Genomic DNA, 26,954 nt, shown 5'->3' on the forward strand with positions numbered 1-26,954 from the left:
CGGAGCCTCCGGAGTCTGGCAGCAGCGAGGCAGAGGAACAAGCGGGGCCTGTACCTAGTGTGCATGTGCGCAGAGCTGCTAGAAGGCAAGAGCAGCTGAGACAAAAGGGGCGACTTGGGAGTAAGGCTTGGTGGTGATTGCCCCTCCCATAAGGTAAAGGACAGGCAAAGGTAAAGAAACCTTTGTAGGAAGCAAAGTCGTTCACTCTGTTCGGATTAATTCTTGAAGCTCTGTGTGGACTTTGTACTTCGGTTGGTTTTTTATAGTTAATTTGGCACTTTAGTTGCTGGCAGCAATTCAAAGGAAAGAAAGGTGGGTGCTTATCTCGAGAGACTGTTCGGGACTCATTACAGGCTGGGAATGAACATAATTCCCAGCATTGAAATAAAGCAAGAGTTGTATTAACTAAGCATGTGCTTAATTACGGTCTTGGGAAGTCTTGGTCAGAACAGATGCAGTACACACATAATACATGTAGTCCTTGACTTATGATGACAAATTATATTGCTAAGGAAGTAGGTTGTTAAATGAGTCTCACACAATTTGAGAACCTTTTTTGCTACAGTTATTATGTGAATCACTGGAATTGTGGAGTGAATCATGCAGTTATTATGTGAATCCAGTTCCCGCATTGTCTTTGCTTGAAGCTGGCTGGGAAAGTTGCCAATGGTGATCACATGACCCTGGGATGCTGCAACCAACACGTGCTGGTTGCCAAACACTCAAATCACGTGACCATGGGGATGATGGTTGTGAGTGCAAGGAGTAGTCATAAGCATTTTTCAATGCTGTTGTAACTTCAGATAGTTGCTAAATGAATGGTGGTAAGTTGAGGACTACCTGTACTAGATGATAGTTAGTTGTCTCATTCCATTTGGAATGGTTGGATTCAGAAACACGAAATCAAATGACAAAATCAGCTGAACATGAAATGTGCAAGATTCATTTTTTCCAAAAAATCTTTTTAGACTGACTTCTGTTGATTTCTTTCCTAAAATTAATTGCTAGCTTTGTTAATTAATTGCTAGCTTTGCTTTTGAGAGGACATCATGTGTGATAAGGTAAGAGGAAAGGTTCGTTCCTCTTATCTAAGTAAGGTAGTTAACATTATTTTTAAAAACTGATTACAAATGGGAAATAGTTCAACTCTACAATTTGGTTCAGGTTTTTGTTTTGCTTTGTTTTATTGACATTTTTAAAAATTAGTTGACTTGCATTCCATCAAGCTTCTAAATTAATTTTAACTCCTTAATAATTGCACTTCATTTTAAAAGAAAACCTTTCATGTTTTTAATGATTGAAGTACTAAAAAAAGAAATTGAAAGAAAAAATAAAGACTCAATCCACCGTAATAAAAACTGTAAATAAATGCATGCTTTAGATTAGGAAAGGCATAGACAAATGCAGAAGGTAACAACATAATTCATAAGCAGCTCTAGGGAAATTCATATTGAGGAGTCGGACCCATAGGAAGAAATTAAAAAAACAGTTGTGGCATAATAAACATAAGATTGACATAAGAAAAACAAAAAATATTAAAAAGCATATTGCTATGTTAACATTTAAACAATACAATAAAAATCTAAATAATGGTTGGAAAGTTGAAAATTAATGAATAGCAGTTAAGGTTGAACTTATTTACAGTTTAAGGTGCATGGTCTTTGCGATTACAGTAAATATTACTCTGTACAAAACAAACAGTGAAGATAAAAGGAGGTTAGGATGAAATTGGAAACAAAGTCAGTATTGTAACAACTTTGTCATGTTACTATATTTAGAGTGTGAATCAGATCTAGAAAAAGTTGTGATTTTCAGGTTTCATGAAAGATGATGTAAAACCTGTGAACTGAGTGTCTATGATTTATGATTTGGATTCTATTTCTTTAAAGGAAAAGCTATGTATGTGAGGCTTTTTACATTTGGAGAGTGGGGAAGAGAACACTAGTAGAATATAATAGCAGTTAGAAAAATTATGTCCAGTGATTCATTGTAGAGGAAGTAGATAGATAGATTTTTCTTTCTTCCAAAAGGATTTAATGCAGTGTATATTTAACTTAACAGAATACCCTATCCCAAGATCTACAAGCCTTAAAATGATTTAAGCAAAATAACAGAAAAACAGTATCTCTGTGATTTCTAGCAGAAATAAGTTATTTGATACCTTTGTCTTTAAAGGTTAACATTTATAAATGTGGAGCAACTTGTAACACTCAGCGTAATTTTTGCAGATGAATGCCAAGGGAGTTTAAAAGAGAAGAAAAAAAGGATGGGAGAGAGATCTGTAATCTATCACTGACAAAAGCAGGAGAAAAAACAAGGGAAGAGAAAGAAAGAAGAAAGCCTCTACAAATGATGAATTCAATTTTCTGATAAGAATGATCTGGCCTTCTAGCTGCTGGATATGGTGAAGGATGTATAAAAGGTTATCATGAAGTTAGAGAAGGGGCAGAGAAGAATACTCCAAACCATCAATAGGTTGGAACAACTCTACTGTTGTGAAAGTTTGTAAGATTTGGAACTTGGGGCTTCAAAAATAGGCATATATAGAACCTTCTAAAGTCACACGTAGTCTTAAGAAAGTGGATGGGAACATTTTTTCTGCAACTCATAATGCTGCAACCTGAAAACAGTGGAAAATTCAGAATGGATAAAGGAAATGATTCTTCATATGGCACATTGATTACTCTGGTTGTTACCATAATAAGATAAAGTGATGTCAAACTAGTTCGATGACTTTCAATGGGACTCAAAAAAATGAAGGATAATGCTATCAACAACTGTTAGTCACAATAATTACTGTAAGATTCCCCCCATATTAGGATAATATGACACAAATACTGGTGGCTGTGCACAAATAGCAGAGTGATGCTGTGCTCATTCGCTGCTTGGGTATCCAGTGGTTGACTGCTCTGGGAACAGAGTGATGGACTGCATTTCTCCTTTTTCTTTATTATGTTCTAATAGAAAAGCATAAAAGTAAATAGTTAAACCCAATATTAATATAACAATCTTATTGAAGTAAGTGATGCCATAGACGAAGAATTGAGGACTTCCTTAATGTTGCCAGTTTACACTGAATAGGGCAGAAAGAGAGGAGGTAAGAAAGTCCTTCCACATTCACTTTTTTTTTTTAAAAGCTTCCCTTCTAAAGATACTTGTGGAAGGAAAAATAACGGCTTCTGTTAGATGTAATTGCTAAGTCAAGAGAATTACAGTGTTCTGGAATGCATAGGTTGAAGGTCTCCACCATTTGTTCCTTGTAGATAGCTAAATGCTCTTCCTTCCTTGTTGTCAGTGGTAAATACTTCAAAGCCAGTGATAAATACAAAGCTAGTGAGCTTTCTTCAGGAATGCCCCAAGAGACTTAAGAGTAGACATCTCTGCCAGTGGACCAGTCTTTCTGCAACATTCTGCAGCTAAAATCTGTTGGATACTCAGTGGGAATTTATATTCATGCTAAAGTGTGTTGTCTCTGAATCTTCTGTGCCTCGGTCATCTTTTTCCCCAGCTTCCATCAAATGGTAAAAAAATACGAGAGACATATCAAATCTAGGCAGATACATATGAAGAAAATATTGTTGCTATTCATTCTATTGCACAAAGGCTTAAATAACAGAAAATGATTATCTGTAAAAGTACTTAAACCTGAAATCAGAATCATGCGTGATAATAGAATGTGTTATTTATTTATGTAAAAATAGCATGCATGTTTCTGAAAATAAACTGAGAACACGAACTGGGAAGACTTTTACAGACATACATCTAATTAGGATGTTCCATTTTCTAACGAGAACATCTATTTGAAGTAAAAATGAAGATTGCAGTTCTGTAGCTTTTACAGTTGAGAGCAAGAGAGTGCAAATCCCCAAATGTCATATAAGGGAAACAAGAAGTTGGAATTCTGTTTCTTGGCCCAACTTTATAATGCACAGAGAAGAAGAATGTAGGCCTTTATGCCTTATGTCAGTTTTTTGAAGGCAAAGATGATGACAGATTAAAATAAAACAGTGTGGAAGAAAGATTGCTTGAATGACCAGTATAATTTGTGTTCCAATAGAGATAATTACTTAGATAAGACTATTAAAAGGAACATTTTGTACATTTATGAGGCATATATTGTTCAAGTTTTCAAGACTTATTAAAAACCATTCCCCCATTGTCAAATTGGTGGGGATGGGAGGGAAGAAGGAGAATTTCATGGATTTTTGGCAGGATGCTGCCTTTGGTAGTTCTTCTGTAATCAGAAAGGATCAGAAGATAAATTTCTATCCATGCTTGCAAATTATTATGGTTAAGGTGATCAGAAACAAGGTATGAAATAGTATCTTTTGAAGCAGTGTACTTTGAAATTCTGCTGTTGTGGATAGCCTCAGTCTTAAATGAGATAATCCCCAAAGACTGCAAAGACTGAAATCCAAAAATGGCTATGATCAAAAAAGCCTGACAAATTAAAGTACTTGAACGCATAATTCAAATCATAATAGCATTTTATCCCTTTCAATATAATATTCAACCCCAGCTGTTTTCTGTTAGGAGGAATCCAATAGATAGGTCTATGCCAAAAAATATAATCAATTGGCACGTTAAAGCTAAGCTACAGTTTTTAAAGAAGGGTGATTAAACGTTCCTTTCCTTTGGATTATTTCTCTTGTTTTATTTCTAAATACTAAAAATCCAAAATGAATGTGTAGAGATGTGTGCAGTTATAGCCACATCTCTCTCACTATTAAAGGTAAACAAAATCTCTGCTATGTTTTTAAACCCTATCATGCAGAGCCATCTGCACAGTGATCTAACAACTGAAACTCTCAATTGTCAACTGACCTATTCATAATTTGCGCTTTGCCTGCCAACCTTTTTCTGTTGTGTGAGAAAGCTGATTAAATTAAAGTTGCATCCAGCGTGTTAGTTGTGTCTTTATGTCATTTCTGCCAAAAGGTAGCTTTAAATTAATGATTATTAAAATAATTGACAAGAGTAGTTCAGATATTGGATATGTGTATTCTATTTATGATATTCATCCAAAATCTTTGTTTTCTTGATATAAAGGGAATGTAGGTGTAAATTAATCCTTTGTTTTCTGGGGATTCAATCTATGGCATTGGAAGAACTTTTGAGTCCACTGAATAGTTTTGCTTAGTTCTGAGAAACTTGAAACCTATATTACATTTTTTCTTACGATATTATGTCCAAATACCACATTTTTGGCAGATGTACTATTTTTCTAGATTATACTCATATAAATGGTAGATCATTCCATAATTTGTCACCTTCCTTATTGCAGTTTCAAACTAGCATCAAGTATAACATTATGCAGATTACTCAAGATGATATTCTCTCAATTATTTTTTTTGACCAGTGTTCCATTTATTCTTGGGTTTCAATGATTTAGTAGATGATGCTATCACAAATCTGCAGTAATCTGTAATTTTTTGATTTTTACAGCATTTGTAAAATCATTTCATAGAACCACAAAAGTCCTAAATAGAATGTGAACCAACCCCTCTTCCCAATGTTAGTCAAAGTGATTGGAAGAGCTAATTTGAAATACAAAGCACAAACTATAAACCAATTTAGCCAATTTCCCCCCTCTGTCTCCCATCCCCATCCCACTTTTGCATGTATAGTATGTGTGACTCACATACTTTTCCTAATTTAGCCTCTCCCTAGTACAAACCATGTACACCCAGGGGTATGATTCAAAAATCCCAACAACTGGTTCTCTGTCAGTTTGCTGGGTGGGTTTGGCCATGGTGGGCATGGCCTACTTCCAGGAGGGCCGTTTTTCACCTTCCCCAGGGTCTGGAGGCTTCCATCGAGCCTCTGGGAGGATGAAAACTGCCTTCCCCATGGTCCGGAGGCCCTCTGGAAGCTGGAAACAGGCCCATTTCTGGACTTCTGGAAGGCCCCTTTTTCACCCTCCCAGAACCTCTGTGTGAACCCTACACTTACCTGCATCCAAAACAGACCACGTGGAGATTCCTGGGAGGGGCAGGGCAGGGTGGGCAGGCTAGCCGGTCAGTTCAATTACTGGTTCAGTAAACCAGATGTAAATTTAACATTCGGTTCACCCGAACCGGTCCGAACCGGCTGAATCCCACCCCTGTGTTCACCCTCACACATATTATATCTACCACCACCACCAAATTCCTGGCTGATGGTTCTGGGAGTTTGGAAAAGACCACGTCCAGTCTCATTTGCAGCCAAACTGAAACGGCTATAGAGACACAGGACCCAGCAGTGCATGGGAAGGTGGCACTTCCATGTGTCTTTTGATGGGCTAATTGGAGCTGAGTTGATAGCTGTTTTCACATGGTTCACCTTGAGGCACCCAAGATTGTCTGCATGGGGATTTTTGTATTGAGAGAAGGAAATCATGACAACTGGAACAGTTAAGGGTGGCTCTGGACTGTGGATAAAACAGAGGCAGCATCATGTGATGATGTCCATCAAACATGGTTAGCAAATAGTTTGTTCGCTCTGTGGCCAGCAGGATGATACCTTAGTTTTAAAAGCACTTGGCCTTTTAAATGTATGCTCCTACTTGAGCAAAGCATATTGCACATGTTAAAATATAGTAATTTGAAATATCAGTTTATGAGATGAATATCTCTCACCTGTATCATCACTCAATGTCTTCTTTTTTGTCTTTAGGAGAAGCAAAGAATCTTCCTACGTATCCAGGGCCAAACAAAATGCGGGATTGTTACTGTACAGTAAACTTGGACCAGGAAGAAGTTTTCAGGACCAAAATAGTGGAGAAATCACTATGGTAATATTTCACTGAATTTAAATTATTATTTCAGCATTTGTATCTTAATTTAATTTAGGCACAATGCTCTGTTTTGTGAGGTGAGAACTGTCATCAAGCAATATGTAATAGAGCACAGACGTAATGCAGAAACAGCAATGCTCAATAAAATCAGCAGTTCCCTAACAACTTTATTCCTTCAACTATTAAAACAAAAATTACTCTGTTATGCTTAGTTCTTGTTTTAATATATTTGACGTATGTACATTGCCTTTGCTCGGAGCTTAAGATAGTATACAAAATGCCATTCCTTGTTCTAGTAATTCCCCTACAATTATATCTCTATGTTGTAGGCTAGGCAGATAGAAGGTGACTGGCCCAGAGTCTTCTGCTGTGGCTGAAGATTGCTTGTGGGGAAGAGGGTCCAAAGGGATTGTAGGGTTGTGGGGTGAGATTAGGGTCTGTGGAGGTATAACGGCCTTCTTCCATACTTGAAATTAGGGTGCATATTGCCAGGAAAATAGAGGCAGGAGAGGGCCATTAATGTATGGATAGAAAATGGCCAAGCAATAATTATGTTCTAAAATTGTCTAATACCAACAGAAAGGGCTGCACCTTTACAGATTTCCTAAGCTTCAAGAGAGTAGGGATTTGTGAACAGAATACAGAAAAAGACCCTTTCCTGCTTTTAGGAAGCAGGCTTTAGACAGAAAGACAGAACCTTTAATATATACATTTGGTAACATCTGCCTGCGTTGCTGTATATTATATTCAGGAAATAATTATATGAATATGCAGTTTTCCACTCTAAAAGAATTGTCACATGTCTTACTGTAGAAGAACATGAAAGGTTCAAATGGCAGCACAAGTTTCTACTTTACTTTTTATTTAACTGGTTGCAAGTAATATTGGACTTCATGCCAAACAGCATCTTTAAAGTCTGCAGTTTGCTGCCCAATTAGTTTATAAAAATCCTTTTTTTTTTTTTTGCCTTTTCTTCATCATCCACATAGACATCGGTTTGCACTCAGTTTTAACAAGCAGATTCATAACTGTCATGCCTGAAATGGGAGGGGGGCTCTATGGTATTGGGGACTGAAGCACCGTAGGCTGCCTTGTCTCAGGGTCTAATATCTGGTGAGACTTTACAAATGTTTATAAAAGCACACTGATTGGGAACAAAACAGGGAAAAGAGCATCCATGATTAGCATTATTAGGGATGCATGTTTAATTTGTTCTTTTGTGTTCTGATAGGCATAGAGGTGGAAAACAGGGCAGTTTAAAGAAGTACTTCAGTACAGGATGTGAAAGTGAACATTCAATACATGATGAAATATTACAACGTAAAATACGAAAGCAAGTTTTAATCACATCAGTTGACATATCATCTTAAACAATGTACCTAACTGAAGGCTGAATGTATTCGTTTTCTTTATTTTTTAATCCTTTTCTGACATAGATGTTTAAAAATATGAATTTTAAAGGATTCTTGTGAATCAAAGTGAATTGATGGATTTTTTTATATACATATAAAGCATAATACCCTACACCTTCCATCTAACATTTTGGCATCATGTTAGCTTAAGTTTTTTTCTCTTACAGTATCATTATGACATTCATATGGAATGTGTTCAGAGGCTGGGAATATTCCATCTCCCATGGGTTGTTGAAAAAGCCAGACACACACTTTGCAAAGTTAGAAGAAGTATGGCAGATTATGTACACTACAAGAAAAAAAATCACCACCACCACCACGCATAGAAGCAGTTCACTAATAACTATACAACAAAACAAAGTTCTTTCAGCATTGTATTGACTGGGCAGCAGTCCCATCTCAAGCATCTTTCTCTTTAGAGAAGCATTTGAATGTAGCAGCAGCAACAGCTTGAACAAGTTTTGTTTTAATTCTTGAATATATTTCCACATGAATGGACCACTAGTCCATACTATGTTCCTCCCTTTCTCTGTCAGGTTTTACATCTGAACCACAGTTGACACAATATCAGGCAGGCAGATTTTTAAAAAATTGCAAAAAAGAATTGATGTGAACAAAAGAATGGAACTATTCCAGAGTTATTGTTATTTTTAAATTAATTGCATAATACATAAAGAAGTAGTTATCACATCTTTATTATCTTCTACTGTACATTATCTGAGACCAACCACTGACTATACTTGCTGGGAATCCTGGTAGAATCAAATGCATACAAAGAACTTTCAATGGGGGAAGGCTCCCCAAATTGCTCTGCATGCAAGTAGACCTAAGAATCTTTCTGAACTAGAAGACTTCTGCAAAGAAGAGTAGTGGGGAGGGAGAATTCCAAAGCTTAAATAGAAAGGTTTTTAAAGTTGGTATACAGGAGCTGCTTAGAAACATTTATTTCTATCAAAGTAGGCCTTACAAAGTACTGCCTGAATTTCCTAAGCCTCAAGAGATTAGGAATTTTGGAATAGAATACATTTGCATCTGTCACATTTCTTATTTTGAATCTGTAAACAAATTGCAGAGAAAAAACAAGAGTGCATTTACATTTGCAAAAAAAGAATGTGTTGAACTTGTACCGTATGGAAGCTGTGTCACTTTCTACTCTTTTTGGAATTCATTGAAACATGCAATTTGACTAAGGCAACCTAAACTTTTACATATGTTTTACTAATTATTTGTACATTGCATGTAATACTTTTCATATGTATATTTGGTTTCTTTCTATTTTAACTCTGTGATGTAAATTCCTGCCATGGAATATAACATTTGCTGTGGCATTTTTAATTACTTTCTTTTAAAAATTCATTTAAAAGCCACATGGGAAACATTCAGTTTGGGATCTCTTATTATTAGTTACTATAGAGATTGCAATGTAATTCTGCATTCATAATTCTTTCATTTTGACAAATGAAACAGTATTTTTAATTCTTAAATTTATCGAATGCTATTTGAGAGACTCTGTTGTAAGACAATATAATTGAGGAGAAAGCCTCCAAAGCATTATTAAAATTATCAAATTTCATTCCAAGCTAATAAAGGAATTTCATTGAGTTGGATATGAAGTTAACTGCTTATAGGTTTTACATTATAATGAAATCAATATCTTGCAGAGCTAAAAGGTTAAATTATGAAAAAATGTAAATATGAATGTCAATTGTTAAAACTATATGTTTATTACTTTCTCTTACCCAAATCTTCATTTTAATGTAAAAGAATATAAGGAAAAAACTAAAAAGAATTACAGCCTTGGATATGGGTAAGAGTATGCACGTGAAATATCTTGCAATTAAGAATGAGTCCAGAGGACTAATGTATCCTATTGGCCATAAACCTGGATCTTAAAATACATTGATTTTACTGTTTCTCAGCCATAGTTTAGTCATTTGTGAATGAGCCTAGTAATTGACACTTTCAAGTTAGGAAGGAATTTGGGGAAATTGATTTATAGATATTTACTTAATAAATATCTGTAAATAAATAAATAAATGTAAACATATGTCATCAGTTTTAACCCAATTTTAAATACAGATGTTTATTAGGTATTCAAGAATTCATTGAAACTTGTAGTAAATCTCAAATCATGAATTTTCTTATATTTATCACACATCTATGTGTAATTTGAGACATTCAAAGGTTCTTCTATAGGTTCTATTATCATGAAAAAGTGAAGGTGGTGGATTTATTCTATGTAAAACTTCTTGTTTTGAATTCCTTACATAAAGAAAGCAGATCAATTCCCTCTTTGCTCAGTTTTCAGTAGGCTCCAAAGCCCGGGTATGGTTCTAAACTTTTGGTTTTATTTTTTGCATGTTTTCATTCAATTCCTTATCTAAATATTTCTCTTTCTTTGAAACTAGCTTTAAATATTTTCTGTTTGCATCTGTAGATGTTTGTTTTCATATTTAAAGTCTGGTCTGTACTGCTCAAAAATAATGTTATAATAGTTTGATAGTTCAAGAGGTACTTGTTTTAGTCAGAAAGATGCACTGTGGGTCAGCTTTCTCTTACAAAGAATATATTGTTCTTGAAAGTCTTCCCAGTGTCCATTTGGCCGCAGTCTTCTAGCATTATTATCCTTTAGACAAGTAGAAATAGGATGTGCTGCTTCTAGAAGTTGTTCTGAAACCACTGGATAACATGACTTTGCTGCCCATGTGCTTCTGGTACTGATGGAAATGTCACAACCTTCCCATATGTACTCTTTCAAGAATTCTATAAAAATAAAACTGTTTTTTAAAAATAGGCACTCCCAACAATTGTGTATGGTTTTTTTCCCTTTGGATTTGCTGTCTTCCAACATGGAACAAATAGATTCAAATTCATTTTGCCTTATTTAGAGCTTCATTGCTAATTAGGAAAATCATAGTTACAGATAAGCCCATTAAAGGTCTAGGCTCACAACAGTTGCTACAGTATTAACTTGCATTCTGTAGGAGAGAATAGCACTTTAAGTAGTCTGGAAGAGAAGAAATTATTCAAAAGCTCTTTTGAATTATAAAATTATTATTATTTTTGCCTTGTGCTGAATAACATTAATTCCTAGTTGGGGAAAGACATCCACCAAATAAGTGACATACCGGTAGTTCCAATTAGTCAGACCAGACAGCAAATACAAATGAAATACTGTAGTTGGTTCAGGATTCTGAATATGTTCAAGCATTAAACCTACTACTGAGAACTGATATTTCTAATCATAATTCTCCAGCTGTGTTCTCCATTGTATTCTATATTTTCTTGCTCATTTTAAATATCAACCTTGAAATGATCATCAGGGGATGAAATATACCATTTGTAGGTGCACTTTAAGTAACCTCAGAATAAATATTCTGTTGCAATAGAAATATCAGCCTTCTGAATGTGGAGCCTCTGGTTGTCATACTAATTGACAGACTCCTAACGTGTTTAGCAGGATAGAAGAAAGGGTGTTGCTTGCAGCACAGTGATGGAAGGAATGGAAAAGGAAATAAGACAAAATACAAAGAAAGTAGGAGAGGCATTACCCTGGCAGCTGGAGGCCATGTCCTACCCTCACTAGAGAATTAAAAAAGAGAGCGTGGAAAAAAAATAAAGGAATAGGCAGCTATTATTTTTAAGATGTTTCTAATAACATCCCAATTGCTTGTACATGGAATGCATATAACTTGCCCACTACTGCCTATTTTTAATGACATTCAGACTGTTTATTGAACAATGGGATAGTTTTAAACAATTATATTGAAAAGACTGTGTGCATAAAAATGGTACTTATAATTATTTTATGGCAATGTATTCCATAAGAAAGGAAAAGAAGTTTGATGTATCTTGGTCAGTATATATACTTAGTCTGAAATATGAGCATTGCTAAATTATCTTAATTTGTATATAAGCTTTTTCTTTCTTTGTCTAGAAAAATGCAAGACCTGTTGTCCAGAATAATACTTTAATTATGAATATATAAAATGATACTGCAATATAATGTTATATTAGGTTTTGCAACACTGCAAAAATAAGGTTGTATGCTGAATTGTATTCATCATTGAAAAGGCAGTTTTGGACTTCCATTTTCAAGAGTCTAGCTACATAAAGAAAAGATCCAACTTCCAAAACAGTTTAGAAGATGTGATATATTATGTTTTGAAACCACATAAGTTTGGTAGCTTTAAGCAGTGGGTTAAGTTAAGTTAAGTTGCATGGATGAGACAGAAGTAGGCAAATGGAAGGTGCCAGGTAAAAGCTTTAATGGAAAAGTTGAAGTAGATGATTTTCAGCTTCTAACAATTGTACTAAAGTGTTTTGTTTTTGTTTTACATAGCCCTTTTTATGGAGAAGACTTTTACTGTGAAATTCCACGGAGTTTTCGACATCTATCATTTTACATTTTTGATAGAGATGTTTTCCGCAGGGATTCAATCATTGGTATGTGTTTCTATGTTAGTTCAATTTTCAATCTTAATTATTTTCTCTAGCTGGAGAAGCTCTGTATGTTCACACATCTGTCAACAGCAGCACTGAATAAAAAAAATCATGTATTGTTTTCTTTTAAATGTAGCATAAACATTTCAACACACTGTTCATCCTGGTTGAGTTATGGTTATGTTCTTAAATAACTATATACAGTAACAATAAATTCCTTCAAAATAAAAATCTGTACAAGTTGTATTTCTAAGTGAGAAATGGTGTAGGGTCTCCCACTTGGGTGGGGGCCGTTGGCTTACCGCATTTGATGACCTGCTTCCGGTAGCCGCTTCACGGAAGCTCTGATTATAATTTAGATCTTTTGGAAAGTTACGGAGCACTTTCATCAAAAGGATGTCGCCACTATACTTTCATTTCTGGATCTAGAAAACAATCCAGAGACCTGTTAGATCAGTGATCCCCAACCTTTTTAAGTGCTTCGGTGAGTCACGGTGCACGGCATCAGATGGCGCCGCTGATCTTTTGATGAAAGCGTGCTTCCGGTGATGCTTTCTACCGGAAAAGGTCACCGGATCACTGGTGTAGGGTCTCCCCATCTTTTTGATGGGGGTTGGACTAGATGACCTACAAGGTCCCTTCCAACTCTGATTATCATTTAAATCTGTTAAATTAGGTCACTTTATTGCAGATGTCCTACTATACTTTCATTTCTTCCGTGGACCGGTGGTTGGGACCCTGTGTTAGATAACATTTGGCTATCTTTTATTCTTCTCTGGTTAAGTGTAGATGTTTTAATAACAAAGTGCTTTTTAATCTTAAAAAGTTTAGTTGTGTGGGATAATATAACAAATGGGAACATCAGGATATACATATTTACATACTGAGATTCAGAAAGAAACCAAAGAAACGCTTGAGTGGAGAATGTATTTATTTGTCAAATTTATAAGACTGCCAGATCCCATAAGATTCTGGGCAGTGTGCATCACAAACAAAACAGTATAACAAGAAAAGAACAGTATGTGTCCAAAAGAAAAAAAAAACAAGGAGAGGAAACAAAAAGCTGCTTCCTGGGTCATAATTTTTATCACACACATTCATTTTTATATGTTTGTATTGCAAAGTTGTGTTACTGGACTTTGTTTACAAAAACTTTCCAAAGGGTTTTTCTCTTTATCTGTGAAATGTAAGACTGTGTTCTCTGTCTTTATATTTATTAAGGGTTGAAATTGTTGTAGGATCTACAGCTGTTCTGGGCTGCTTGATTGACATTAAGCTGCCCACTTCCTCTCCTCTATTTTTGTTTTGATGTAACAGGCTTGCATAATGTAAAGCCAGTCACCATGGCAATCCCAGATAGTGCTTGTTACTATTTCCTGGATGTGTGACATCCAAAAAGAGAAACATTTTGCCCATATATCTATTTGTTTTCCTTCCATATAAGGCACTATCATCCAGGATAAATGGATGGATTGAAAATTGTCTGCCAGCCTGAGACCACCACTCTGTGTGACTTAACAAAGTCAAGATTTATGATAATAAATGGAATCCCAAACTTTTATAGTGCTGCTTATGTCCATTGATATATCTAAATATCTCTTGACCTTTTTCTGTGTTTTAACAAATTCATCTCACCAAGACTGAGTTAATTGACAGGATTTGCCGACAAATGATTCAATAAATAGCAGGCATGAAATGGAGGGCAACTTAGGCATACACATGCCACAGACCCAACTTCAGTGTTTGAACCCCTGGAACAACAATCTTGATAAGGCATATTGTATCTCGGTGTTATAACTATTAGAGGCAGGTTCTCCATTTATATTAGATGCCCTTTTGTGCAGAACATGGAAAATATAACAGTATCCAAGTGCAGCAAAAGAGGCACATGTGAATTCACAATAGCAATAAATAAATATATCTGCTATCTTTTTGTATATCTGGATCCAAAACTGTCCGTTTGTACTTTGGGGTGGTCTTTACTTGGATCCAAAGAACATATAGATAGGAGAGATAGCTCACACTAAGCCAAATCAAAATCTATTAGTTGTTTTCAGTGGAGAGACATAACTATCATAGAAAGTAAGTTAGACCAAGAACTGCCACCTCCCAATTCCCCATCAGTCAATTGCAAAAGGCAGCTTTACTTGGAACAACTTACACCCTGCAGTGATACCTTTAATACCATCAAACAACAAGATCTGCGCATCTCAGGCCTTTGGGAAGGACTTGATAGATGGATAAAAATGCCAAATCTAGTCGAAACATCTGGCTGAGTGTGCAACTAACCATAATAATACGTTACATATTCTAAATTTTGTACATAAGTTTTAAATCAGTCTTCTCTGATCAGCTATATTCAAGATAATATAGCTGGATATAATCCAGCTCACTGGATTGGGAAAGGTGGTATATAAATAATGAAGGTGGGTAATCAATTTTCTTCTGCTTGTGGGACTAATCCTTCACAATATCTACCTTTGCTGTTTTCTTGCCAAGGAAATGGGAGGCAGTTTCACTCATTTACACCTGCTTAGAAAGATGAGGAATCCCATGAAACATTGGGAAGGGTTTAGAGAAGGACTGAAATCTTGACTATTTAGACATTGCCTGTCTGAACTGGTTGGTGCTCAGAAGCTAAACGGGGTTCAGCCTGGATGATATTTGGGTGAGAAGTTTCCAAAGAGTACCAAGATTGTAGGCTAGATGGAGAAGATGAAAAACATCTTGGATGTTGTATGGTGGCCAATAAACTCTGTGACCCTGTCCCTGAATGTAGGAGTTGAAGCCAACTTCTAGGAGACGGGGTTGATTTAACTATGGCACATTGAAAGGAGGCTTTGAAAATGCTTTAGGCCAAATGCTGGGAACTGGGAGAATAGATTAACAACAGAATTCTTAGCAGCCATGCAACGAACAGTTCAGCCTCTGTGACCTTCAGTTAAAAACAGGAAGTATGCTACATCATCTGATCGTTTAGCCCTTATCTGAAAGAATAAAAGAGTCTTATCCGGGTGCCCTTCATGTGACAGATGCACAATTATTTCTGGCCTAATTTACAAACTAGGAGGGCAGATGAGAAGCCAAAGCTTTCATTTATGTAGCAAATATAAATTCAGAATTCAGTCATGAGAATTTCTTAAGCAGAATGTTTACATAGAGTGATGCTATGTCCTTCTATCAACAAGATGCTACTATGTATAGCAAGAATATTGCCCAAGGGTAAATATGCTATTGGCTAGGATTTACAATTTACTTTTTGTCATAGTATTAATAATCAGGTTGTGTGAAAGCTGTACAAGGCAGCCTCTCAAATCTTCCTGTTTGCTTTTGTTATTGTAATTTCCCTTCCCATACTGTTTTCAGAGAGTTTATTAATTGACAGAAGTAGCTTTCAGACTGATAGAAAATCCAGAGCATTGTAAGCAGCTGCAACAATGTTTTCCTGACATACTTGTCAAACAAACCCTTTTTCAAGTCCTGATAAAAATTTTTAGATGATTTGGGTCTTCTGATCATATGAGTAATCTGTAGAAAAGTTATAAAAAGTGAAATTCATTTTTATATAATTAAGTAACACTAGGTCAAGTGTTTGAAATAATTTTCAACACGCTTGAAACTTTCATTTTGTATGGCAAGTTTTTCAGGTGTAATTTGATGCAATTATTCTAGATAAAAGTTGTGGTCTCTAATCCCAGCTGAAGAGCCTTGTTAGAGATAAATATTTGGATTCAGAAAGCTAACTGCTAATGTTAATAAGTTTTTCTTCAAGATGAAAAACTTGATGTATAACATTATTAGTAAACTTCATTGATTTCATAATTGCTCTTTAAACATTGCTTGAACAGTTAGTATCTAAAGCATCTAAAACAAAATCATTTTACAGATTATTTTACCTAAAATATATATTGTAAGTTCCCCAATTTGGAACCTTGAGAGTATGTTGGAATTTTAATTCTTGAAATTTCCAGCCAACATAGACTTTTGCTTGGAATGAAGGGAATTGCAGTTGTAATACTGTATATCCCAAAATAAGGAAGGCTGTTATATAACAATATTTATATTCATCATGATGTGTTCAATTTGATCTATTTTCAGGAAAAGTAGCAATATTGAAGGAAGATTTGCAGAAATATCATAATCGAGACACTTGGTTTCAACTGCAACATGTTGATGCTGATTCAGAAGTGCAGGTAAGATTGTCTCTTCATAGTCTTTATGATTATGGTGGCTGTAACAGTTAAAAAAGAAATGTTCTTGGATCCCATTATTTTTGAAAATATATAGGGTAACTGCATGGAAGATGTTTCAGTCAGTGCCTGGATGATCACATTTGTACATTTATCCCAGAAGTTAATTTTATAAAAAGTTGCTGTCTTGTAATAAACAGACTATGTTAACTTGGCATTTGTATCAGTGGAAACCACTATATTTCCTTCCGAGTGGAAAGAGGAAATATCTCAAATTAGATAATTTGTTTCACTTTTGTTAAATAGGAGCTACTGCCTATAACTGATATTCTGTGTGATATAGAATAATGTTGGGAGTTTACTTGATAAGGCTATCAATTGATCACCTAATGATCACTTAGACACATTCATGTAGATGCTCAGCTTCAAATGTATTTATTTACCTAAAGTCTATAAGACCACTCCCTTACAGTTTGTGAATTATTAGTTTATTAATTACTTATTAGTTTACTAATAGATATTTTAGGTATCAGTTTGGGGGGGGGGGGACAGCAATGCTAGTTTTGAGGAAACCTGAGCCACACCCATCTATTTGGCTATTCCTTTTTGGGCTGCATGAGGTCAATTGTAAATTAGAAATCAAATGTAGATAAGCGTGCGGCAGAGGGCAAGAGAAGCTGAGTTGGTCTAGCTCTGTGCAGTTACCATGTGCACTGCGGCTTGCTGGAGGGTGAGGAGAGAAAGCGCTTTTTGTGTCTGCTGTCCGCTTGCCTGGAACAGCCTGAAGAGAAGTGACAGAGTTTGAGGACATCAATTCAGGTTACATTGGTCGGCCCTCCACAACAGTCCCAGTTTCTCAGGTAGCCCCTTGGGAAAATTAATCCTGGTCTTAAGGGATGCCTTTGATATGATGCAGTAACTAACTGGGTTAAAAATATGCAATTCTGATTCATTTTCCAAGCTTACTACAAATAATTCTTCATCCATCAAAATGATTCAAAGATGTCTTTTTAATTTAATATGGGTTTGTTTGACCTTCTAAAGAGGCAGTCAAAGAACATTTGGACCAAAAAATGCTTTATGTGGATGAACAGTTATTATATGTTAATGATATTTTATGTTTAATTGATTATGTTGTATACAAAAATGTTCTGATTTAATGTAACAGTTTGGTGAATTACTTAGTTGCTCACATACATCTTCCATACTCTAATGTAGGGCTGGACCAGGGGAAGGAGGGGGGCGGCTTTTGGGGGATACCCCCGCCTCGGTGGGTGGCGCGCGGGCCGTGGCCCGGCCCCCCCGCGCAGCGGGCAGCGGCGCGGCCCTGCGGCCCTGGGGGCCCGGCCCTGGCGGGGGGGGGGGGGGGCGGGGGCGCCGCGCGGGGCGGGCCGGGCTGGGCGGGGAGTGGCGCGGGTGGCGCCCGTCCGGGGGGGGGGGGGGGGCGGCCTCGTTCTTTCCCCCCCCGTGGGGTGGGTGCGGGGCGCTGCGCGCCCCCGGCTGGGTGGATTGAGGGGGGGGGGGGGTGGGGGGGGAGGAGGTCGGGAGGCGGAGGGCGCCGGAAAGTAGCCTCCCCCGTCCCGGGCGGGGGCAAGCTTCAAAAGCAAAGGGAAGACGGGGCGCCTGGCCAAGGCCCCGGCCCGGTGCGGGGAGGGGGCTGACCGGGCGTGGCCGCCAAGCGCCACGGCGCGGGAGGGGCGCGGGGAGGGGCCGGGCTCGAGGCCCCACCAGCAGGCGCCCCCGGGCGCACCGCGCCCCCCCCGTTTTTGGGCTTGGGGGGGCGGCCAGGGGTGGGCTTGGGGTGGAAGGTTTTATTGAAATGTGTTAAAATTGGACTTTAATATTTGAAATATCCTAGAATAATTACCCAAGAAAATTGTCATCTTTATAGATAATTATTATTTTTAATTAAACTTGTGATATTTTGAGTTCTTGGGAAAAGATTTAAATTAATTTTTTTTAAAAAAATTACAATATTGATATAGGTATCCAGGACTTTTATATGTTAAAATGCAAGTGATCAAGCCAACAAACTTTTACGTACCCTTAATATCTTGGAAGAGGCTTGGTCTTCTTTATTCTTTTCAGGCTAATGGAATGGTGGAGATAAATTATATAGATGGATTCAGGATTCTCTATCAACCAGCATGGTAACTCTCTAAACTCGAACAGAATTTGATCTAGGAGGAGAACCTGTTAAAGTTAAATCCTTCTGTTTAATCCTGTTAAATCCTTCTGTTAAAGAAGGATTGAATTAAAAATGGCTTAGGTCATGTCAAGGGTTCTGCCAAGGTTTTTTAAAAAATCTCTAGTGCATCTGTATGAAAGGGAGAATTTTCTTAGAAAATTGCTATTCTAAGTCTCTCTCCTTCCTGGTCATTTGATATAGAGTGGAGCTATAATTAAGTCTCTTGAAATAATTGTGGAAGTCATGCTTTGCATACCTTCCCAATCTTATTTGGTGAAATTTCTACTGTATTTCCAGCATTAACAGCTGCAAGGTATTTTTGAAAGAGATTGGGATACGAAAAGTTGAATCTTAGCCACATGATAAGGTGATGGAATAATATAAAATTTAGGTTAATCTAGGTCTCAAAATTGCTGGTACCTTTTTTTTTTACATTTATGGCTAGTAAGGATACTATTGATAATTGGGTTTTTTTTTTCAAATTGTTTGCCATATTTTAAGAGGAATTTGGATTTTCTGAAACTGAATTTTTTAAATTTCATTTCTGATTTCACAATTTGGTTTAGATCAGGCATGTCAAGCCTGTGACATGCGGCCCTGGACAGCTAGTAATCCGACCCCACAAGATCTAAATTTTGAACATTATTATATGACAGGTAGTCCTTGATGTACTACCACAATTTGGCCCAAAATTTCTGTTGCTTAGTGAGACATTTGTTAAGTGAGTTTTGCCCCATTTTATGACCTTTGTTGCTACAGTTGTTAAGCGAATCACTGCAGTTGTCATCTTAGTATTATGATTGTTGAATGGATTACATGACTCTGCAATTGTCATGAATATCAATCCATTGCCATGTATCTGAATTTTGATCACGTGACCATGGGGATGCTGCAGAAGTTGTGTGAAAAATGGTCATAAGTTGTTTTTTTCAGTGCCGTTGTATAATTTCAAATACTCACTAAATGAAATTTATGTCTAGGACTACCTTATATTAAATATATTATATATTTAATATGTGGCCTAAGGCAGGGGTCCCCAACCACCGGTCCGCAGACCGGTACCGGTCCGTGGAACAAGTCCTACCGGGCCGCTGGTTTGCTGGGCGCCGCCATCTTTTTGATGAAAAAGTGCTTCCGGTGAGCTTTTCCGGTAGAAAGCTCACCGGAAGCACTTTTCATCAAAAATGGCGGCAGCGCTTCGGTGAGCTTTTCGGTGCCGCCATCTTTTTGATGAAAAGTGCTTCCGGTGAGCTTTCTACCGGAAAAGCTCACCGGAAGCACTTTTTCATCAAAAAGATGGCGGTGCCCAGCTAATGCCGGTACCGGGCCGCGCCATAAAAAGGTTGGGGATACCGGGCCGCGGCATAAGAAAGGTTGGGGATCACTGGCCTAGGCAATTGCTCTTCACTCAGTGTAACAGCCCACAAAAGCCAAAAGCTTGGACACCCATGATTTAGATGCATTAACTTCTAAAACTCCTGAATTACTTTCACCATTGAAATATATTTTGATTTATTCCAAATTCATTGAATTTTTATAGACAATTAATGAATAATGTTTAGAATATATATATATGTAGGGGGCGTGCATAAGCGCACCAACGTGCCTACCGTCCCTGTCCTATTGTTTCTCTTATTCTTTTATTTTTCTTATATGTAACCATTTCATGTATTCACAACTATGTATACATTTATACTTATTATCTTGTAAACAATTGGCAAATCAAATAAATAAATAAATAAATAAAATAAATATTTAGGTTTAAGTATCAAATAAATTTGAATGAATGAAAAACAGATTTTTGTTGGGGGGGGTGGGGAAGCGTTTTTCCCTTTCTCTCCGAGCCTCCTATTTTTATCTCATCTTCTTTGTCTATTGCAGTGTTAGATTTTAAATCAGAATATCCTTGGAACAATTTTATTTAAATCGCTTTATAAAATGCGAATGTTCTGATACATCACAATAGCCCCATCAGCTATTATTTTTGCAGCATATGTGGTAATAGCTATTAATATGTGTTAAATTGGACTTGTACTTTGCTAATATAACAGCAGGAGCTGAAAGCAAACACAATGTTCATCGTATTTTTTTCCTGTGAGACATGAGAAACCTCCTTTGCCTTGTGAAGTGAGTCAATATTTATATGGCCTTTATGTGTTGCCAATACTCACTATATTGTTGATATACAAGCAGATGAGGGACTTGCTTTCTTGGAGACTGCTGATTATTTACAGCATGACTCCTATTTTTGCAGCACATTTCCAAAAAAAGTACTTATTTAGGACATGGATTTTAAATGCTAATTATAAATGCTAGAGTATTTTTATGCCGTTTATCACTTCCTCTATTTTTGCTTTGTAAAAGTCAGCCTCTTTATGTTTGGAGCTTGATTATAAATATTTACTTCAAGTGGTTTTTGCATTATGTTATATTCTTGTATTTTATGGTTTTATCTCTGTTGTGAATTGAAAGGACAATTTTGACCCTGTGCAATGTAAAAATGTTAATAAATACATAAACTATGTATTTATCATTTAGGTATATTTAGTCTGAAAAGTTATAGATTGCCCTATTGGTAGCTTTTAAATCATTTAAAATATCTCTAAAATGTTTTATCTAAAAGCAGTGGTTTAAACAAAGTAATGTGCAATTTGCAATAATTTATAGAGAGTGTAGTCTAAAATAGCTAAAAAGAATTTGAAGTCTCCATTGTATTCTGTCACAGTTAGCTTTATAATATTAAAAGATCTGAAAGAATAACAATGTCTTTAGTGTTGAAAACATGATAAATTACCTCCCAATTTACTGTCACTGAGGAAGCTATTTCAGAGCTGGGAATAGGATTGGTGAGACTACCATTAAATTATTCAAAGTGAGGTTGTTCTTACTCATTAATGATAAAAATTGCTTAGTTACTTGACTGACCTTAAAAAAAAAATCAAGCATGGACCTAGTTATTATTTGGATGGAAACCATTAGAATCCCTGGATCTATATTTTGGAGTAGGAAATAAAGAAAAATATCTTGAAAGAGGGCAGTACCAATCATTTCCATAGTGTTGATAAGAAAACTGTATGGATGTATCCATATGGTCACCGTCGAACTAGATTTAATGGATGCTTTTTGTGTTATACTGTTGGCACTTCTGAGATGAATAAGAAAGATTTTGATTAATATTAAATAGTTTACAATGAGAATTCTTCCACTCAATTGTAAAATTATTACTTGTCTGCAAATGTTCTATTCTTTTGATGGCCATTCTTATTAACATGGACTCTCAGTTCAGTTTAGAGCTCATTCTAAATTGATGCAAATCTTAACCAGATATTGGAAGACCTGAGAGATGGGAGACATTTCAAGAAAATGCCAAGTTTTTCAGCAGGTTAGAGCACGATGTCAAACTCAATCACGTTACATGACATATTGTGATGTATCACGACATTTTTTGCCTTTGCGAAGCCAAGGTGGGCATGGCCTGCACGTAACACATCTGACTCGTGAGCTGCCATTTTGACAGCCCTGGGGTAGAATATAACCATATGAAAACCTCTATGCTTCTTCCTCTACTATGGGATATTCATCATATATATTGGATTCATAAAATATTAAGTATGCATTATCTGTATAATACTGAAGTCATAATATATAAATAGAATTTTTAAAAATGAATTAATGATATGATGAAGTCTAGATTGATTTATTGATAAAATGAAAAATGCAGATTCCAAAGACTTGAATCTTGAAAGATTTAGGTCAGGGGTGTCAAAGTCAAGGCCCGCGAGCTGGATCCGGCCCACAAGGTGCTTGGATCTAGCCTGTGGGGCCACCCTGGAAACAGTGAAGGATCGGCCAGTAGTGCCTCTGCCAGCAAAAATGGAGCCCTACCAGGCTGTTTTTGCTGGCAGAGGCACCGCAGGCTGGTCCTTTGCTGTTTCCAGGGCAGCTAGTAGCAAAAGTGGCATTTGATCACACGTGTGATGTTGAGCTGGCCACGTCCTGCCCCCAGCCATGCCTCCCTGGCTCCCCAAGGTCAAACACAACCCTAATGTGGCCCTCAATGAAATCGAGTTTAACACCCCTGCTTCTTCTTTCCCACAAAATGAAATTGCCTGCTGTGGATAGTTCATAACAGCCACCTGCATATTTAATTACTGGCAGGGAGGATGTGGGTAGAGCACAAAATAGACTTTTCACTGATAAAAACAATGGGTGAAACTGAATGTTATTGTATACAATTCCAGTGCTCACATTTTATTAGGTGAGATGTTGCAGGCACATATGGGGCATTGCCCTCCTGATCAGCTGTTCCTGGAGACTCAACATATGTGGATTCCAAAATATGTCTGTCCTTCTAGTCTTCATCCTTTTTGTCTCCAGGCCTAAATGTTGAGGTTAATTCCAGAATTAGTGTAGATCCATGAACTAAAATGTGGAAGAGAACATGCTTCTCGGTGTTTGGAAGAGAATTTTTAAACGTCTTTTTTGGAATTGGTCACAATCTGGCCACAATAATCTGTAACCTTGCATGGAGTAGGATTATGAAGTCACTGCATACACTTTTATATCATCTGGGCACCTCTGGAATCAGATCTGTTTATACAAATGGTACAACCCATACTCTCAAACCCTAGGATTTAATTTGATTTCAAGAATATTCTCCAAGGAATGAATAATCTTAAAATAATTTACTTTCCATTGTCAGAATTGTAAGGTAACTTGATGTTTTCATAGAAACACAGTAATCAAGGAGAAAATTATAATTTCCAATGAACCCACTTCCATTTTTTTTTAACTATTGGATTAGGTTTTAGGTTTTTTAACTATTTAACTATTAACCATGCCCCCAAAATGCTCTGCAGTTTTAGAAGTTGGATATCAACTGGGCGCTATCATGTTTGGATTATGCTTTATATTTCTGATTGGATAATATATATTCTCATTTTTATGGTAAGAGTAGAGCATAAGATAGCCCATTTTCATGGGATGAGTTTCAGATCACAGGCTGAGAAGTTTAATTTAGGAGTCTATAAATGGTTAACAAATAGCGTGGCTATAATTCAGTAGCTGCTTTAACAATGCTTGCTCAGCTCATTTGCATGTATCGAGTAGCAAGCAGCAGAATTAATCATTTACAGAGTTCAGAAAGGGTGCTGCTGAAGTGTAACCCACACAGACCATGTGAAAGTGAAAAAACACTATTTCCAGGCAAGCCTCTCCCCACCCAGGAAACAAAAGGGTGTGACCATTTCCTCTAATAAACAATAGGTTTTTTTAATAGCTCTTGTTTTCTCTATTCCCAAAGAAATAAAAATTTTATTGCATGCCCGTTCAACTGTAAGAAATGTTACATTATAAACATGTTGTGCTCAGGAACCCTTCAACCTTTGCAGTGTTCAGACCTACTAACTGAAATTAATTAGAATGCTCTGCTCCTGTTTTTGAACCTACTCTGTTTGGGTTGCCAGTTCAGACATTAAGTTCAGTATGTTAACGTATTCCTATGGACTTACAGTGGATTCAATCCAATCCAAGCAACCGTGGAGAAATGTATATTAGTAGCCAATCATGTGATGAGAGTGAGGAAGTCTGAAAATATTTTCGTTGTTCAGTAAAGTTCCAGAAATGTATTTTGACAGAACTTACAACACAAACGCATGCAGCTTCATTTGAATGCACTGGAATAGTTTGCCTTGCAAATCAATATTGGAATCTTCACATTCATTCTAGGGTGCGAATGTGCACATTTATTAGTATTTTTCCTGTGTGAGATGGGCATAAAGCAGCCAGTCACCCACTTTAATTGCTTATATGGCCTTCGAATGAAACTGTGCATTGCAAATTGAATAAATGACTAGTAAATTAAATCTATTTAAATTTACAAGAGAGGAGCGAGGCAGTGAGGTATGTCAGTGGTAGGTTACTAATTTAATCGGTGCCTTATTTTAATAAATAGATCAGAAAATTAAAGGCAGGGAAGCAAGATTAGCATCACAATGCAAAGTGTACATACACCCAGGGATGGGATTCTACCAGTTCGCACCTGTTCGCTAGAACTGGTTGTTAACATTCTAAGCAGTTGGGAGAACCAGTTGTTAGAAGAAATTACTGGCCTAATCCTGTAAGGAAGGCAGGAAGGAAACATTCCGGTGTTGCTTACAGAAACTGCCTCTCCGTTAGCCCTTATTACATTCTTGGCAGGACTAGACATCCTGTCTCAGGAACGTCTCTGGGGTTTTTTCCCCCTCCTTTGCTGGTACATTGCTTATGTGGAGTGACCATTCAAAGTTACAATGGCATTGAAAAAAGTGACTTATGACCATTTTTCACACTTACAACTGTTGCAGCATCCCCACAGTCATGAAAGGCCAGGCGAGGAGATGCATGCCTCAATGTGAGTGATATTGAGTTGGCCACGCCCAGCCAATAACATGACTACCAAGCCACTCCCACCAACTAAGCCACACCCACAGAACCGGTTGTTAAAAAATTTGAATCCCACCCCTGCCCCATAAAAGAAGCACCAAACTTAAAAGTTTGGAGGAAAAAGAAATGTATTGCAGAAATAAACTGCCTTGTATATTCAGACTTATTATATTCTTCCAGAATGAGAAATCTTGAGAATGTTTTTGCTGCTGATTTATGGCAGCAATTACACTCTAGTTCAAAATTAGGGTATTGGAGCAAGACAAGGGAGATCCATGGAAGCTTTCTGGGTAACCATAGGCCAACACTCTTTCAGCTGTATAAGTGTCACAGTATTACGGGGGTGGGAATGTTGCTTGAGCTCCTTAAAAAATGTGGGATATACTAGCAAGTAGATAAGCAAGTTAAGTTAAAAGTTGGCATCTTTTTTTAAAATCCAAGGAATACATTCTCTTTGCGATCATTTAATTAACCATGTAATCACTAAATTTCCCTCGTCTCATTCATTTCCCCTTGCTGTGTTGTCTCAATGAAATCAAAACTAAAATTTCCGGCCTCCAGCACAGTTTATCTGACCTCGTAATGTTGTTCCTTTTACTTTCAATCTTTTTTTTCCCTCCAGTTCATTTGATTTTTTTTTTTTTTTTTTTTGCAGACAGCACAGAACATGTGCTTGCAAGAACCTCACATTGTCATGGTCATGACTCACTAGTCTGGTTTCAGGCCTCTAAGCTACAATAAAACATCGCCTTAAGCAAGATTTGACACAGTGGTTTTAACAGTAATTCAAAGAAGCCTAGCCAGTTAACCACCACTGTCAGCTGCCTTGTTGGCAGCAAATTGCTCCAAAAGATCAACAGATAGGTCAAATTTAGGGGCAGAATATACTGGTTTGCTAAAACCATAATGTTGTTTTGCAAAGGACAAGTAAGTTCAGTTAATAAACCATTTTGAAATAATTATTGATTGACGGCTTTTGCAGCATTGGCTTAATGTGTCATCCTCATCATCATTCATCGTTACTTGGATGCTGCCTGACTTTCAACATCTCTGGCTGTTCCCAATAATCAAATAAATTGCAATAAAATCAGAAAAACAAAAAAGAATGATAAACATTAATTGTTTGTGTCTTGAGTTTATGTCCTTGTTTCTAAGTGACCCAATGTAATGGTGAATTCACTGACTTTAAAAAAAAAAAAACAGGCCGTACAAGGCTGCTTAGTAGGCCATGTACAATCTGTGCCTGATCCATAGAGGATCCATGGACTTCGGTCGCTACAATATAAAAAAGATGTTGAGACTCTTAGAGCGCAGAGAAGAGCAATAAAGATTATTAGGGGACCTACAAAGAATGGTTGCAGGAATTAGGTATGTCTACTTTAATGAAAAGAAGGACTAGGGATGACATGATAGCAGTGTTAGATATCTCTGGGGTTGCTACAAAGAAGAGGTGGTCAACCAATTCTCCAAAGCACCTGAAGGCAGAACAAGAGGCAATGGATAGAAGCTAATCAAGAAGAGAG

The 26,954-nt window shown here is 36.9% G+C and overlaps 1 protein-coding gene across 2 annotated transcripts in view; it reads left to right on the forward strand.

Moving 5' to 3' along the window:
- The window catches only part of RASA3 (RAS p21 protein activator 3), a 127,477-nt gene that overhangs the window by 38,154 nt on the left and 62,369 nt on the right, over window positions 1-26,954 (forward strand). For both annotated transcript variants that reach the window (XM_087967225.1, XM_026666743.2), the window contains 3 exons: window positions 6,655-6,772; window positions 12,530-12,633; window positions 16,729-16,823. In XM_087967225.1, the coding sequence (XP_087823351.1) occupies window positions 6,696-6,772; window positions 12,530-12,633; window positions 16,729-16,823 (276 nt within the window). In that variant the 5' untranslated portion in view covers window positions 6,655-6,695. The remainder of the gene's footprint in view (window positions 1-6,654; window positions 6,773-12,529; window positions 12,634-16,728; window positions 16,824-26,954) is intronic.

Source organism: Notechis scutatus, chromosome 5 (assembly GCF_049901735.1).
Source record: "Notechis scutatus isolate UNSWTSFEM ecotype Mainland chromosome 5, rNotScu1.2, whole genome shotgun sequence".
In the NCBI taxonomy this organism is placed as follows: Eukaryota; Metazoa; Chordata; class Lepidosauria; order Squamata; family Elapidae; genus Notechis; species Notechis scutatus.